Here is a 15343-nt window from a genome sequence, read left to right on the forward strand (position 1 = left end):
TCCATCAACCAATCTGTCGGCACTTCATTCTAAACTGTTCTGAGCCGGAGTATCTTTTCACCCGGTAGGACAGTTGCCTGACAGTGCTTATCCAGAGACAATAATTGGTGCGTTATTACCCCCTGAAAATGCATTTATCATTTCTAATAGGGTCGTTGTATTAGATCAAACTTCGATCCAGCAACTTTTAATGTAATATGCAAACTGTGTTGCAATCTCCGCCGCAGCATCGGGGTTGTCTGATGTCATCTCAGTTCCTCATAATCATCATATTGGCAAGTCTCATTCAATGCGACCAGCACATACGAGGTAGCAGTGTGGTTGCTCGGGACAGTTACGACGATTTGACTCTCGAAGTAAAATTTCACGGAGTGCTTGGGAGAAATGAGGAGTTGAATGAATGGATAGTGGATAAATATATGGGATTATGTTGAGAGTTTACTTGTCAGAACTACGTTTGATACTGTATCTGCTATCTCGCACGCCCCCAATGCGAAATCAACTCGATAATCCCAATGTCTGAGGTGTGTCTGGCAGGTTGGCTTCTTTCAAATATCTACTACAATCTTCCTTGTTCTCTAAGCTCTACATGATATAGCACCAGGAGTTATAATATCACCCTAAAGGCAATATAAGCCAAGCGTCGGAAAGACTAGGCAAAACTCAGGGCTATTACACCCGCTCCGAATTGATGTTTCGTTGTCTGATTCTCATACCTAGGTAGAAATGTGCTGCTTATTAATTAGAAGTCTCTACATGGTCCCGAGGTCTCTTGGAACTATGTAACGATTGTATTTGCCTTCTAAACACATCCATCCCCTCTCCTTCCAAACCAGCCTTAACTAGCTCTAGTAGTCCCTTGCCCGGTCACTACTGAAACGAGATTGAAACAACCGCTATACTGCTTAGAAGGTGGAAAGCAACGTATGTGACTGCAGCTCAGACGACTCCTGCAACATGGATTGCATACTCTCGGGAACGTTGTGGCATACCAATTGTCCTCTCTTCAACGCGAAAGTCGATTCCTTACAATAGCACGTTAAATATGATATCCCACCATTATACCGCAAATATCATAGACAAAAGGTATTGGAAACCACATCTTGAAACGACTTGAACGAACACAATACAAACAAACACATGACATGTACATAATCTTTCTTATCTCCCTGTTTCTGACTTTGGTTTCGTGGATTTATGAACTTAGGGCCTCCTTTGGGGTAGCGTACTTAGATTTATGATTCCAAATACCGGAGGGTTCCAGAAATAGCGTACCACAGTAATCATATTTCCTAGTCTCACTAAACCATACGACCCCAAAGTATAAACCAACCATAGTGTCCATTTCACTCACGCAGTCCCTAGCTCATGACACGGAGCTAGCTACCCTTGTGGGACAGTCCACGGAACGGAACGAGGTCGTCGTCGCACTCTGAGGCATGGTCGTTGTCTCACCTTCGGCAGGTTCATGTCTACCAATGAAATAGTTCATGGCGACCAGCCCTGCTGCCTGCAAAAACTCCCTGATATCGAATCCGGCACGGGCGCTAACAGTCTCCGGGAATACATGTGAGAAACATTGGGGAAATTGATAGGCTGGGGGCTGCGCAAAGAGGAGATAGACGTAACGGTGGTGAGTATTTGGCGGTGCACGAGGAGCTATGTACGAGACTGCTGGATGATGTTTGTCTCCCTGGTCCTTACCAGGAACGATTGTGGAAGGAGGTGGCGGCTTTGTACAATCCATCATGAGATTTGGTTGGTACCAGTGTAGAATCACTGATTGGATACGCGTTCCAGGTAGGATGGCGTCGAGGTCGATGAAAAGAATGATGTATTTCTTATTGCATTTGAGGTTCATGCTACTGATTTCAGGGATCCTTCTGGTCTCTACGATGATGTTAGATTGTTTCAACTACTGCCTTCGCCGTTTACATACCTCGAATATCCAATTCCATCCCAGGAGTCATCCATGCACCCCCAGGGTACCGTATTTGCAGTTCCTGTCCGGAAGTCCATGGGAAGATCTGGACTATCTCTGTTATAACACCAAAGAGGACTGGAAGAAATGAGATCATATTGTTTTATTTTAGTCAGCCGAGGAGAGCACAATTCGAATACAGCATCTCAATTGACAATGCGAAAACATGATATATGCTACTCGAATTTGTGGCTCAATTTATAGACCAGCCTGCCTTAATGGTACTATGGTCTCTCGTGTACAGTTCGCAGTTGTGCAGCAGTCTCGGCTTGTCTCTTGCGCCATTCCCAGCCTTGAATGTAAACAATGCCTAGAATTGGAATGACTAGAGCCATTGCGCCCGATACAAAACAATATGTCCATTGCACACCAATCCGCTTGATCAGAGGGTTAACCATGGCTGCAGCACCAGCGCCCAGGAAACAGCGCACAAGATTATTAGCAGCCATGGCGGTGGCAGGCGTCTCGTAGTACAAGTCAACGATCAGAATGTTCATCACGTTGTATGCCGCCGTGATACAAAAGCAAATTACAAACACCACAATAAGCGCAACCATTAATGGTGGGTTTAAGGGTATCAATACTGCGTAGACCAATATCGAAACCGCTGCAAGTACCTAAAGGGGAAAATGTAAGTCAAGCCATTGAAGAGATCAACTACAGGGATGTCTCAAGGCAACATACTGTCATTGGCAGACCAATCTGCAACCTTGCTTGTTCGATGGGAAATTCAATGATGTCCTGTTTTTGGTTTTTGTGTACCGTCTGACCGGCCTTGCGTCGAGTCCGCCGGTAATTCCAGTCAACTAATACTCCGTTGGCAGTTGCACTGATTAATGACCCCAACCCTGCAGGTATGAAGCATAATCCAATCTCCACGTCATCTAGATCATAAATTCTGTGGAAAAGTGCGGGAAGTCCAGCTGTGACGGCGTAGTAGCTACTGAACACAACTCCATTTGCCAAAAGCACCAGTCCCACAGGTCGGTGAGAAAGCAGACGCATAGTTGAGCAGGGATTGGGGAGATTCACGCGCCTCCTCGGCACGCTTAGTGCAGGCGGGGTAACTGCGGCGGTGGTCCGCAAATACCTCCAAATGGCTCGATTCCATCCGAAGGCAGGAATCGACCCATTGCCGACAATGCCACGACACGTTTCGGGGAAGAATAACAGCAGTGGGACGAAGAAAGTACCAGCTGCAATTGCCAGGAACCAGAATATTGCTTTCCAGCCTAAATACTTACTCAACACCCCCCCAAGAATTGGCCCGATGGATGGAGCAAGAATGTTTCCTAGAGAGGTAAAGCCCATGTATAAACCTCGCTCGGCTGATGTAATAATATCGGCTGCCACGGCAGATGCAAGCGCCACAGTGCCGCTACTGCCACAGCTTTGAACGGCACGAAGAGCCAAGAGTGCTGGAAAACTGTGTTGTAGAGCTAGAGCTATGTTCCCAAATATGTATATCACGAAATAAAAGATATACGCAGGTCGACGACCAGCTTGGTCTGCCAATGATCCTGTCATCATTGGAGCGAGGCCCTGGCATATCTTCAAAGGGAGGGAGATCAGTATATTGGAGCGGACGTTGTAGAATTTGATTGATACTATACCATGTATGTCGTGATCGTCAGATTAACTTGAGATGGACTAACTCGCAAGTCCTTTGCAATGGAATTCAATGCCGGGTAGTAGATATTGGCAGATAAAGGCGAAAAGCTCGAAGCCAGTGCCGCTGTCAGAATAATGAGCTGTTTCTGTGTTGGTGTGAATACGGAATATGGTTCAGTGGTGGGAGGAACATGGAGCAAAGGCGTTTCTTCATCAACCTCGTCGTCATACTGCCGCACGTCTTGGTGGATATCTTGATTGCTCATGTTGGCTCGGGTAGGCCAAAACTTTCGCAGAATTCATTGCGGGCTTAATGGCGAATAAATACTCGGGTCTTTTTCCTCGTTAAATAAACCGTGAACTCAATATCAATGCATTCCGGTGAAGGCCCAATCAATATTCAAATATACATGTATTCAACGCGCCTTTACAGTGGACAATTGACCTTACTTCACGAGAAATTGTTTATTACGAAAATATTTCACTAATTTTCACAGCTAACAACGTCAGTAGAAATCACTCCCTCGTGATACTTTCAGATCACTATATTTTAGACCTTGGATCCGAAGTTGGCTCTGCACTCCCCGTATAGAGATGAATAGGTCGAAACAGTTTGCCACGAGTGACTATAACCCGTCAGCTAAGTTACCAAGCCTCCGTAAACCGTTCCCTTACCCATATGCTCTCTCCAATGCGCCATAATACCCATAATGCGATGAGCCAGCATTGCGGCGGGAATAATATCAGGCTCAAAGCCACTAGTTCAGTGCATTGGAACCTAGGGTCACAGTACGTAAATAACGACTGCACTTACATTCCAGTAAACACAAAGTTACCATAGAAGTCCGCATTGGGATACAAGGCCCGCGTACTAAAGTACTCGTCTTTCGCGGCAGCCTCCTCAATCGCTTCGGCGACTTTTAATAGCGGTTGATGAACATCGGTCAAATCCTTCAGGATACTTTGGATGGGACGCACGCGTGGGTCCATCCCCTTGTAAGTGCGATGGCCGTAGCCGAATAGTTTTTGCTTTCCGCCTTTTATTTCTTCAATGAAAGCCGGGACATTCTTTGGTTCTCCAATGTCGTGGAGAGCGCGTTGGGCGGATTCTGTTGCGCCAAAGTGTAAAGGTCCGTGGGCAGCGGCGACGGCAGATATCAGACAAGACACCGGGTCGGTCAGGGATGAGGCGGTCACTATGGATGAAAAAACTGTCAAGGCCATTCCATGCTCGGCGTTGAGGTTGCCAAATCGCCGGAAGCAGGATATGCGTGTAGGATCTGGGCGGTTTGTCTCTGGGTCTACAAGACCGGCCATCGTAAATAGATTCTCGTAGTAGGTTTTATGGAGAGATGGAGAGCTCCAGTGAAGGCCTAACCGGTGAGATCGCACAGCTCCGAAGACAACAGTGTAGGCAGCGACAGTTTTGAGGATGGTTTGGTCAGCCCGTTTGATGTCTGTTTGGTAGATTGTCGCATTTGTGGTTGCTGGGATCACCTCGGGTACACAGGCCAGGTAAGCTGAAAGACCGGCTAGAATCAACGGCAGTGGGCTAGTCGCCTTTCTGTATATTTGAATACTAGTTAGAAACACACGCTGGCAGACGCGACCAAGAGAACCATCATACGGGAGGTTAAAGATTGTCTGGCGCACAACATCAGGGACCTCTTGCATATACTGGACCAGATGCATGCGTAGCTCTTCGCATTGACTTGCTGTGGGATATGTTCCCCATAGCAGCAGATGGAACATTTCTTCAAACTCGCATCCCCAGAGTTGGTCCAGGGTATACCCTCGATACAGAAGCAGACCATGTTCATGATCACTAGATGCCAATTAGCCAAACAAGACAAGCAACTTGGGGAGATTCTCACGAAAAACTGATAACTGATTGTGTCACGGCCGTGTTTTGCAACCCGGGATCATAGACACGCAATCCATGGGCAACTTGGTCTGCGCGATTGCTGTTGAGCGAAGGCGCCCGGATACCCTGAAGGTCGGTCGCGCGTACTGCGTTTCGGTTAATGGGGATCTCATAGTTTTTGTTGGTGCGTGAATCGCGGATGAACAGAGTGCCACTCGACATTTTGAAGTAGAATACTACAGTAAGAATGAATTGTTACTGCAAGGTGCCGTCCGGACGCTTCGTTTAAGTGAGTTCTGTTTCCCAGATATTTGTCGCTGATCACGGATACCACAAACATAACTTTACTAAACGGCATGAGTATGCTGTCTCACCTGCCTGCCGACAAAGATACCTCGGGTACTATTGTCATTTAAATCTATTATATGTGATTGGCCTACAATACAAATCTAGCGTGGACACTCTGATTGGTGATTCATGCAAGTCATATTAGATAGACTAAATCGTTGTATTCGTCATTATCGCTCATCATAACCTCCATAAAAAGATTTCCTCCCTTTTTAAAATCTCCCACGAAGTGCAGAATTTACTCCGGCATGTGCTTGAAAGGGTGGGCAAGGGATTCCTGGCAGAAAGGAAGCTTGCTGACGGTCCAGATCTCGGTGTCCTACATAGAACGGGGGGTCAGTCACACACCAGTGAAGGTTAATTTCAGCCCTTCTTGTGGCACTTACAGGCTTCAAAGTCTTCTTGATCTCAGTATCCAGGGTGCCGGCCTTGATGGCAATGATTTCGGGGGCGGCATCAGGGTCGTGAGCAATGGGGGAACCACACTCAGAGCAGAAGATGCGGTGGACAGCGAAGCCGGAAGAACCCTTGCCAGCCCAGCTCTTGGTGGGACCGTTGATAGTCAGCTTGTCCTTGGGGACGACAGTGACGAGGGCTATACTAAAGTCAACAATTGTTTTTCTCCTGGGGTATTACCGCAACTAACAGTAGGTAGAGCCACTCTGACGCTGGCAGTCATCGCAGTGATCATAACCAGTGAGTAGAGGCGCGTCAACGTCCACGGTGTACGTGACGGCTTTGCAAAGGCAGTGTCCGGAGAGAGGCATTGTGTATGGATTTGATTCTTTCAAGGTACTTGATTGTAAGGACCTTTGGAGAGGGGAGGAAGGGTATTTAATAGATAATTGGATCCCAACACTGGATGAAAAGTGTAGCTGGTCATCTTGATGGATTTGTCAAGTCCCGACTACTTGCTTCTTCTCTTCGTTGTGACCGGTGAAACGGGTACCCGGTACCTAAGCTACGTCATAGCTTCGACTGGGTTTTTTGTTGAGCTTTTTTTTTTCCTTTTTCCTTTTGACACAACTCCACCAGACTCGACTAATTCGACTAATTCGACCAATTCGACAGTCCGGGCAATTTGAATTCCAAATAGTAGTGTTTCCTGAAGGATTTCAAATCAGCTAGTGCTGATTATTGGTCCCTCTCAGCCCAAAAAGCTGCAAGGCAATGACAAATTATTGTGCCCCGCCAGAGCTCCGTGCAAGGCTTGGGGCCATTTACCCCTCCAACCTTCAACAAGCGTACCAGTGATGTCAACTGTCACTCGATAATTTTGGGAAATGCTGATCGGACTCCGCAAATCAGCTTTCTGGCGGAGATCTGGCCGCTGCGCCTTATCTGTCAGCGACGGCGCATTCTCCGACGGGGTTCTCCGGGCCTCTCCGATTGGAGCGAACAACTACTGGTTCCAGATATGAACGTCCAGAGGCGCATAAGATGGGTCTGGAAGCCACGAGGTGTTTTAGTCAAGCTGTCACAAAGAATGAGGATGCCATGCGATCGGTAAAATTATTTACACCAAACCTGGAGGGATTCATTAGCCCATACATCCATTAACAATTCGCACGGCTTATTGTCGGTCGCCTCAAATTTGGATTCAATCATGGCTCCATTATTATCGTTTTTGAATCTCCTAGTGAGTGGGTTAAGGCAGGGAGTGAGGCTCCAAAGTCTATTCTGCGATCTGCGTTGTGATCAATCGCTACCGACACAGTGGTGCAGCATCTCAGCAACATGCTGAGAGCATGACCCAGTGACCCAGTGACCCGGTACGTATTTGTCAGTTTATGCAGGCTGTCCAAGAAACCTGAAATCCCGAGGATTCAAACAGACTTTGTTGAATATCTTGGCGGCATGCTCTACTACGTGTCAGTTCAAGACGGCGGAAGAGCGGGAGAGGGTATCATGATCTCCCAAAAACCCCCCAAAAGTAGATGATAGCTCCAGATATTTTTTCGTCAATTCAAATAGAGCTTTGGACCCTTCCCATGATATTTTTGTATAAACAATCCTATGGCATAGTTTATGTTCAAAGCGGCGATGCCAGCATATGTTCACTCGTGTTGGCACAATATATATGTCGGTATGTTCGATATGACTATTTTACACAATGAAACTGTTAATAGCTGCCATAACTGCCTCGTCGGGCATTGTCGATCTTGTCCGCTGCACTCTGCACACGCGACTGTCAGCTCCTGTTGTCACAAAACGCACCTTGCCCACTTACCTGCATCTGAGCTGCCATTCCTCCCCGAGGATTCTGACCGCCATAAACAGTAGCCTCGGCATGTTGTGCGTCCCGGGCATCATCCTTGGTGATATATGCGGGAACATCTGCTGCAGCTGTAAGTCCCAAGGCATCATTACTGTCAGCGATCGACCGAACCTGGGCGGATATGTACCCGACTCCCGGTGGTTGGTTAAATGCACGTCCCTATGGGAACCTCGCGTTAGTGATTTGACACTGCTGAATTTTCACCGGGATTCCCTGACCTCTGTGGCTTGGATTTCCTCTGCATCTTCTAGCGAGATCGCACTTGATGGTTTCCTCGATACCTCTGCGACCTTATTTTCGAAATTCGATTGTCGCATAGAAAGGCTCTGGGCCGTTGCTAGATTCGATCAATCACCCGTCGCTTGCAGATGAAATATAGCTCGTACTCACCAGCTGGTCCACCCCGAGAAGGTCCGCGTCCAGTCAGCGCGCTCTCGGCCTGCGAGATGGCCGAAACATCATCCTGCGTAATGCGCTGCCCCCTCTCAGCAGCGAGCTGGATTTCGGCGACGGTAGGAATATCAAAACTCATGACTTTGCGCGAATCCATGACATGCTTTGTTGAATTTCGCTGGATCACATCTTGTTGTTCTGCTATATACTTCAGCTTCAGGGTCGGTGATGTCACGGTGAGGGCATATCAATCGACCGAACTTTGCCTTCCCTCGTCAGTGGTGGGGGCGTTAAGGGTATCCAGACTTGAACAGAATATTCGACGCTTCGATCAAACAAAAATTGCGGGGGGTGCGCGATGCCCTGAATTTGCCATGTCGCCTGGAGGAAGACCCCCCCTGCTACATCACTCCAAATCATCACCACCCCGTGGAACGAGGTCTGGAGTAAAGCTAACGACCATTCACAATTCGTATAACGGAGTCAAGATTATCTGGATATCTTCAAGGCAGAACAGATTGCTCGAGTCTCGTTGACTGGTCATGTTTTAGTGGTTGAACCATTCACAACGAGGTAGGGCAGCTTCTCAGGACCGTTCCATGGATGCGCTGCTGCAGATTGCCCCTGTCAGTGCCACCACAACCAAACCCAAAAAGGAAAGAAAAGGTGTCGAATGGAAACCCTCAGGACGAACCAGCTTCCATCTCGCGTTGCCATCGACCGCTCCGGCCGAACGATTGCAACCGGATATCCAACCACGAGGTCTGGCGAGTCCCACGTTGCGTGACATGGAATAATAGTGCACTGGACATCTGTCACGACTAAGAATGCCTCCTTGTGTCTATTGAGTTTCATACTCTGGGTGGTGCGAGATGTATGGCTACGAGTCCAGGTCACGGCAATGTACCCTGCCGGAAGGTTCACGACCTTGTTCAGGGTCTTTTAGATTTCCACTTAGCAAAGGTTCTACCCAGCAGCTCTCTGAAACCATACAATAGTCGCTGTGACAATCTCATTTGTCGTATGAGACGGTAGCGTATTATCAATCCGAAAGTCTCGTAATTTCCTAAGTTTCAATTCACGATATATGGTTTTTTTTGTCTCACTCTGGATTAACCTTCTGATGAGATAGTCATTGAGAGTATAGGCCAGCCACTCTTCGAGCGTGGTGACTCCGAGTCCGAAATGATTTCATAAGCCACCATCGAGACCTCGGGACAATTCCGCTGATGGTCCCAATACGATCTAGAATACACCTAGAAATATATGTATGTTGGACATGTATACATTAATCATTAAGGAATATGGAGATACATAATACTATGTGAAGCTATACTAATAGTTGGAGTTAAACGCACTAGATCAACACGTTCAACCAGTAGACTGGGATAAAGGTTTGAATAGTTATACAACCTTAGAATAGTTGTTTTCAATGAGGGCCCGGGGTCACCAGGAAGTCAATACGATTCGGTCGGAGGAGAGTAAGCTAAATTATCTAGCTATGGCCGTAGGTAGGCCCTCCTTATGCTCAGTTGTCACCCTATAAAAGGAAATAGCGAGACTTGAACAAATCAAGCATATGTCAGCCACCCTTCATTTCAGCAGTACAGAGTTTAGCATATCCGTTCTACGAAATCTTTAATCTTCAAGCTGAAGTCTCGCTATAGCATCATCCCTGTGCAGTAGAACTAGCCTAGATGCCGTTGCTTATTTCGGAGTATATACGTATATATGTTTGCTTTATCTATCACTTTACCATGCACGGAGTACAATATTGCATGATGCGGAAACTATAAACGGAACTTATATATATATAACAGGGAGTAGGGATTAGACATGGCAGGGAAGAAGTTGAAAATATATAGAAGTGCCCCATATGCTTCAACCGGCATCTGATCATCCGTAGGAGTAGGAAGTCTGGTAGTCCGTAGGACGCTCGGCAAGCAGAGATACACCGAGACGAAGTATAGCAAAATAATCCACAATAGAATTAGCCGTTCGGAGCTAGGAGGCCCATAAAAACAAGGCTCGGCAAGAAGTGCCTCGTCTTGTGTTGTGGGGCTCGTCTTGCTTGGCTTCCCAAAATTTATTTCAGTCTCGCGGAACAGTTTTGGCTCACAACATAGGTTTTGAATGCGCTTGAGTTCATCCAAATTCAGTTTTGTAATTGTAAACATACTTAGAGACTAAACTTCTAACCTTGGCAGGACCTTGGAACCTCAGGAAAATCCATGTTTCCTATACAGTCACGTGGTACACCCCACCGTTTGTTGACACCTGAGGCATACAGGCAGTAATAGGATGTGGAAAGCGGTGTGACTGCTTTATAGGTGAGCATCACATGACCGCTGCCCCCCAACCCTTCTCGTCGAACCAATCAGAAACCCCCCATCATCCCGTTACCGGGATTGGGGTCTACGACTCTGCCTTTCCCCTGTTCTAAGATCAAAAAACCAGGTGAAGGCGATAAACAGAGAGGCTTATCGCATTTGCTACCTGAGAGCCGCAATACAGGATTGTGTTCGCCAGAATCTTAACAATGGAGGTGTACGAGTATCTATTGTTCCCCGTCCAAAGAAGCATACTAAGCTGACCATCCAACAGGTTACCCAAAAAAGGAAAGAAGGCGTGTACTATGTGCCGTCAGCAAAAGGTATATACCAAAGACTTCCCTTCGCAAAAAATGTTTTGACTCTAGTAGGCTAGATGCGATGTCTGGCGGGACGAGAGTATACCATGTTCCCGATGCCGCAAACGCAACCTCGAGTGCACTATAGACGACAGCTTCACAAGAGAGCACAAGCGTCGGTAAGAGCCCAAATCCAAGTAAGACGGAGCGAATACGCTTCTTACATATATCCTCCAAAGCCGATACATCGCACTAGAACACGAGAATGAGCAGTGGCGCCAGCAACTGCGGACCTCTCAGCAGTTGAACACCGATTCCGTGCCGATTGCGTTATCAACAGCTGCAACGGACCTAGGGGCACCGGGAGTGCTGAAATCGGATGCTCCATTGGGTGATTCGCACGGTTTGTCGCTGGCCTATCCCCAATATCATCTTGCACCAACGGGCTCCCCACCGGGTGTAATGATGGGAGAGAATGATGTCACAAAGCCCCGTTTTCTTAAAAGCGTTACCGTCGCAGGCGGGGAAATTGACGACCTGTATCAATTGTATATGGTCCCAAAAGCTTCGGGTCAGCGTGTTTCTAACATCTCACAGATTCTTCCGTCACTATGCCTCATTCCTCCCTATCCTCGATGCGCAGACAAAGCCGAACGCTTACTACGCACAGTCTCCATTCCTGTTCTGGGCAGTCATCGGGGTTGCTAGTCGGTCATATTCCCGAAACCCGACTTTGCACACTGCACTAGCCCAGGAAGTCACAGAAATGGCATTTCTGTCGGTCTTGTCAACATGCGCGCCGTGGTACATCATACAGGGACTATTGCTCCTGCTGACTTGGCCGTTTCCCAAGGAAAATCGCCCAGATGTGACATTTCCGCTCAGCGGAATGCTTTTGCATGTAGCGATGCAAAATGGTTTCCATATCCCAATGTCGAGCCATGAATTTTCCAGAGTGAAAATCCCGGCTTCGTCAGACTTGGATATGGTCCGACGCTCGGAGCTCTGGGCTCATTGCGTGCTTGTGTACCAACGGTGGGTTTCTTTCTTTCAAAGTGTGGCGAAGCGAACGTACCGTGCTGATTCATTTTAGGTCTTGTGTGATCAAAGGGCAATCTCCGCGGAATCTAGTCAGCTTAGCACAGGATACGATCCAACGCCAGGTGCTATTTGATAAGATTGCTCCACACTTGGTTCAGAAACTCAGATGCCAGGAGGTCGTTGGGAAATGCAGTGAGGCGGTTCTGGAGAATGGAGTTCGTGCCATGTCTCTGGATCAGGAGCTGGCTTTGGACATCTTGCTGCGGAAGTATGAGGGAGAGGTGGACGATATTGCATTGCAGGCAGTAGTCGGTTTGTTTCTGACACGGGTCTCATCGGCAATAGTCCATCTGCTAACGCTTTATCCCTTGCTGCAGACCACGAGAGATACCACCTTCTCCTTTGCCGAATGGCAATCCAAAGCTTCCATTTCTACAAAAATCAAACACTCGTCTCCAGTGGATGTCTTCCTCGTCTTATCGTCTCCGCTTGCAACTTGATAGACTATGTTCAAGGCTTGGCGGATCGTATGGGATCTCTCTTTATGGCACCTGTCCAAATAAGCTTCGGTTTGCTTCTGGCTTCGACGGCACTATTGCGGATTCTAAAAAGCGATTTTGCTTCCAGCAGACTCGATACAAGCCGTGCCCAGGCCTCTTTCTTCGCCACCATCAATCTGGCTAAGTTGATGTCCACCGACAGAAGCGATACAGCCGCTAAAATGATCACGGTCTTGAATCAACTCTGGAATAGCAGCAAGGCATTCCGCAAAGGCGATGGCTCGGAATACACCGGACTTCGAATTCGCAGTCGGCTGATCCTCAGTCAGATTTTGGATGCTGTCTGGTGGTGGCGTGATGAATATGAACCCAACGCGCGCGCTAAAATGCAATCCACGGAGTCAATCGATGGCCCTCCCCGAACTAACACGCTTCCGGGTACCGAGGTAGCGCGTGCTATAATGGGAACAGAACCCGCCCGGGAGCCCGTTAGGGGGTTTATTCAGAACGTGGGTCCTCTGCAAGGAGAGTTCCAGATGAACGAGGATTACTTCACAAATTTCGAGTGGCTAAGTGATGAGATTTTCTCATTTCCTCCGGATTTGTCGTTAGCGAATAATCTACCGTGAGCACTTAAGTTGACTCTAGAACCCATGCTTAAGGCTTAAGGGTCTGTTTTACCATCGCGTTTCCATCGTCCGGTTGAAGTGAGACAACGTTGTAGAGCGGGGCTACCGATCACGAAGGGCGTATGTTGTACGGAGTACGCAGTACGGAATACGGAGTATACCGATCAAGGATTACGCCCTTTGTGATCCCAACTGCATAGTTATGGAAGCTAGTATCAGGCCCCAGCATTGCCGATCTCGACCAATCGGAAAATTTATCTTCCGGTACCCGGGTTTCTTCAGCGAAATTCCGACACTACACTCCGACGAGCGTACAAACCGCAGGTCCCACCTCGAGATGTTAAAACAAAGATCTTACAAGCAAGCCCACGCTACTAACTAAGGTTCAGTAGCCAGAGCAATGCCACACAGATCGCGTTGTACGCGTGGCCTTGCAGGCCGGGGCACAGACTGGGGTTATGGATTGTGCTTTTCTAGCACCCCACTTGGCGATACCCGGTATTTACTTGCCTGATAGAGGGATTGATGCGATAGGGCTAGGAAGTTTGGTTCGGAGGATCTCCGGCAAATTAGATATGGACTATGAAGTAGCCACTAAGGGGATGTTTTTCCGAAAATGCACTATTATGAATTGACAAGCATTACTCCGTGGATGAATTATTAATGTAATATTTGCTGGGGACAACATTTTACCTACGAAGTACATACAACATACTCCATTGGTATTGAATAATTGCAAGGGCTGGTTACTGGGTTGTTTATATTGGAGGCGGTCAATGGTACGTCGTGGACGTCGTAAATGGTCTTATCCCCACTTTAGCCTCGGCTTATGCTTGTCTCTTACAAGCCCCCTGCCCAGCTTTTACCTCATCCTCCTTGGTCATAAAATGATTGCAAGGGGTTCAGATCGCTATTTACCCCAGGTTAAGGAGCTCGTGTTCACAGCTCAAAGCAAAACCCACGTGTGGAGTCCTCCGTACAGCGGGACTCCGGTTCCATTCACGTTTTCACATAACATAATATTAATGCAATCTCTAGGTGGCAATTATTGATCCCTCCTATCACGCAATGCATCTCCCATCACTTGACATATCTTTGGTCTTCATGTGAACCAATGGGGAATATCGATTATAAGCGCCCATTGCAAACCCTGCAACTCCGTGGTTCTCCGGTTTGAGACATGCGAGATTCGAAGCCACTAACGCAGCACCGACCTTATCACATTCGGAAGGTATCCAGCTCAATAATGCAAGTTACACGAAGTAGAAGCCCGCTAGAAAAAGTCTCCCCACACTGTTGAGCCATACAGATGGTGCATCGTTCCACTGCGCTTATTTTGCCCTACCTGAGCTGTCAATTTTGTCAGCTGCCAACACTCATATCGGGGACTCCGAGGGACTCCGAGGGACTGCCAAGACCTCAAGATACCTTAAGATGAGATTGGATATTGGTATGAACTCCGCTACTATCCCGGGCCGAGTATCGCGTACACCTGGTCGTTGCCCAGAGATAAGAGGCTATCGTCGGTTGTTTTTTTATTATTATCATCGGCAAGGAAATTCTCTTGGCATTACTTGGCAATATCCCATTTCCCCGAAACTGATATTTAGCTCCGGAGATGGGTCAACCAGGCTTGAAGGCATGGACATGGTTGGTTGGCCACCATTTTAGCTGCAAAATTAGCGTGTAAGCTAAGTCCATAACGGCAGGCTCATCCTTTTCCCTCCGTGCGCCGGCTTATCACTAACAAGCTCCGAGCACATTGCTTCTGTTTCTTGGAATCCGCGTAAGGAGTATTTTGTACATAGTACACACTCTAAAAAAGGTATTTCGAAATATTTCCCATGAAAAGAGAGATACTACACAAAACATACTATACCATACTCCGTACTAACTTCCTAGGTATTTCATCATGGATTCCTCTATTTCTTTGTCCTGAAACACCCTCCAACGCAAACTCTACATTAAGTCCTCCGTAGAATCGAACGTAACCCAAGGAACGCCACCGAGTATTCAGGTGCTCAAGATACGAACGTTCTCCAGATTATGCATAAGCTGTATACATAAGA

At 47.5% G+C, this 15343-nt stretch overlaps 5 protein-coding genes across 5 annotated transcripts; 1 reads left to right on the top strand and 4 right to left on the bottom strand.

Moving 5' to 3' along the window:
* Positions 1-1366: 1366 nt before the first annotated feature.
* On the bottom strand, positions 1367-2538 carry PEX2_068340 (YbhB/YbcL family Raf kinase inhibitor-like protein; the record flags this gene model as incomplete). The annotated part of the gene is made up of 3 exons (XM_016744105.1): positions 1367-1890; positions 1940-2059; positions 2352-2538. 3 exons carry the CDS (start codon positions 2536-2538, stop codon positions 1367-1369), a joined length of 831 nt encoding a protein of 276 aa, XP_016599818.1.
* Positions 2539-4135: 1597 nt separating this feature from the next.
* On the bottom strand, positions 4136-5678 carry PEX2_068350 (putative citrate synthase; the record flags this gene model as incomplete). Its single annotated transcript, XM_016744106.1, has 5 exons — positions 4136-4218; positions 4268-4350; positions 4407-5124; positions 5188-5417; positions 5467-5678. The coding sequence occupies 5 exons, from the start codon at positions 5676-5678 to the stop codon at positions 4136-4138; spliced, it is 1326 nt and encodes a 441-aa protein (XP_016599819.1).
* Positions 5679-6042: 364 nt separating this feature from the next.
* Positions 6043-6571, bottom strand: PEX2_068360 (GFA family protein; the record flags this gene model as incomplete). Its single annotated transcript, XM_016744107.1, has 3 exons — positions 6043-6123; positions 6191-6399; positions 6451-6571. 3 exons carry the CDS (start codon positions 6569-6571, stop codon positions 6043-6045), a joined length of 411 nt encoding a protein of 136 aa, XP_016599820.1.
* A 1355-nt stretch (positions 6572-7926) lies between these two features.
* On the bottom strand, positions 7927-8632 carry PEX2_068370 (uncharacterized protein; the record flags this gene model as incomplete). Its single annotated transcript, XM_016744108.1, has 4 exons — positions 7927-7980; positions 8035-8241; positions 8301-8419; positions 8473-8632. 4 exons carry the CDS (start codon positions 8630-8632, stop codon positions 7927-7929), a joined length of 540 nt encoding a protein of 179 aa, XP_016599821.1.
* Positions 8633-11014: 2382 nt separating this feature from the next.
* On the top strand, positions 11015-13274 carry PEX2_068380 (putative C6 transcription factor (Leu3); the record flags this gene model as incomplete). The annotated part of the gene is made up of 7 exons (XM_016744109.1): positions 11015-11022; positions 11080-11128; positions 11177-11283; positions 11344-11652; positions 11702-12139; positions 12198-12457; positions 12523-13274. The coding sequence occupies 7 exons, from the start codon at positions 11015-11017 to the stop codon at positions 13272-13274; spliced, it is 1923 nt and encodes a 640-aa protein (XP_016599822.1).
* Between the last annotated feature and the right edge of the window lie 2069 nt (positions 13275-15343).

This window comes from Penicillium expansum, assembly GCF_000769745.1.
Source record: "Penicillium expansum strain MD-8 chromosome Unknown contig224, whole genome shotgun sequence".
Classification (NCBI taxonomy): Eukaryota; Fungi; Ascomycota; class Eurotiomycetes; order Eurotiales; family Aspergillaceae; genus Penicillium; species Penicillium expansum.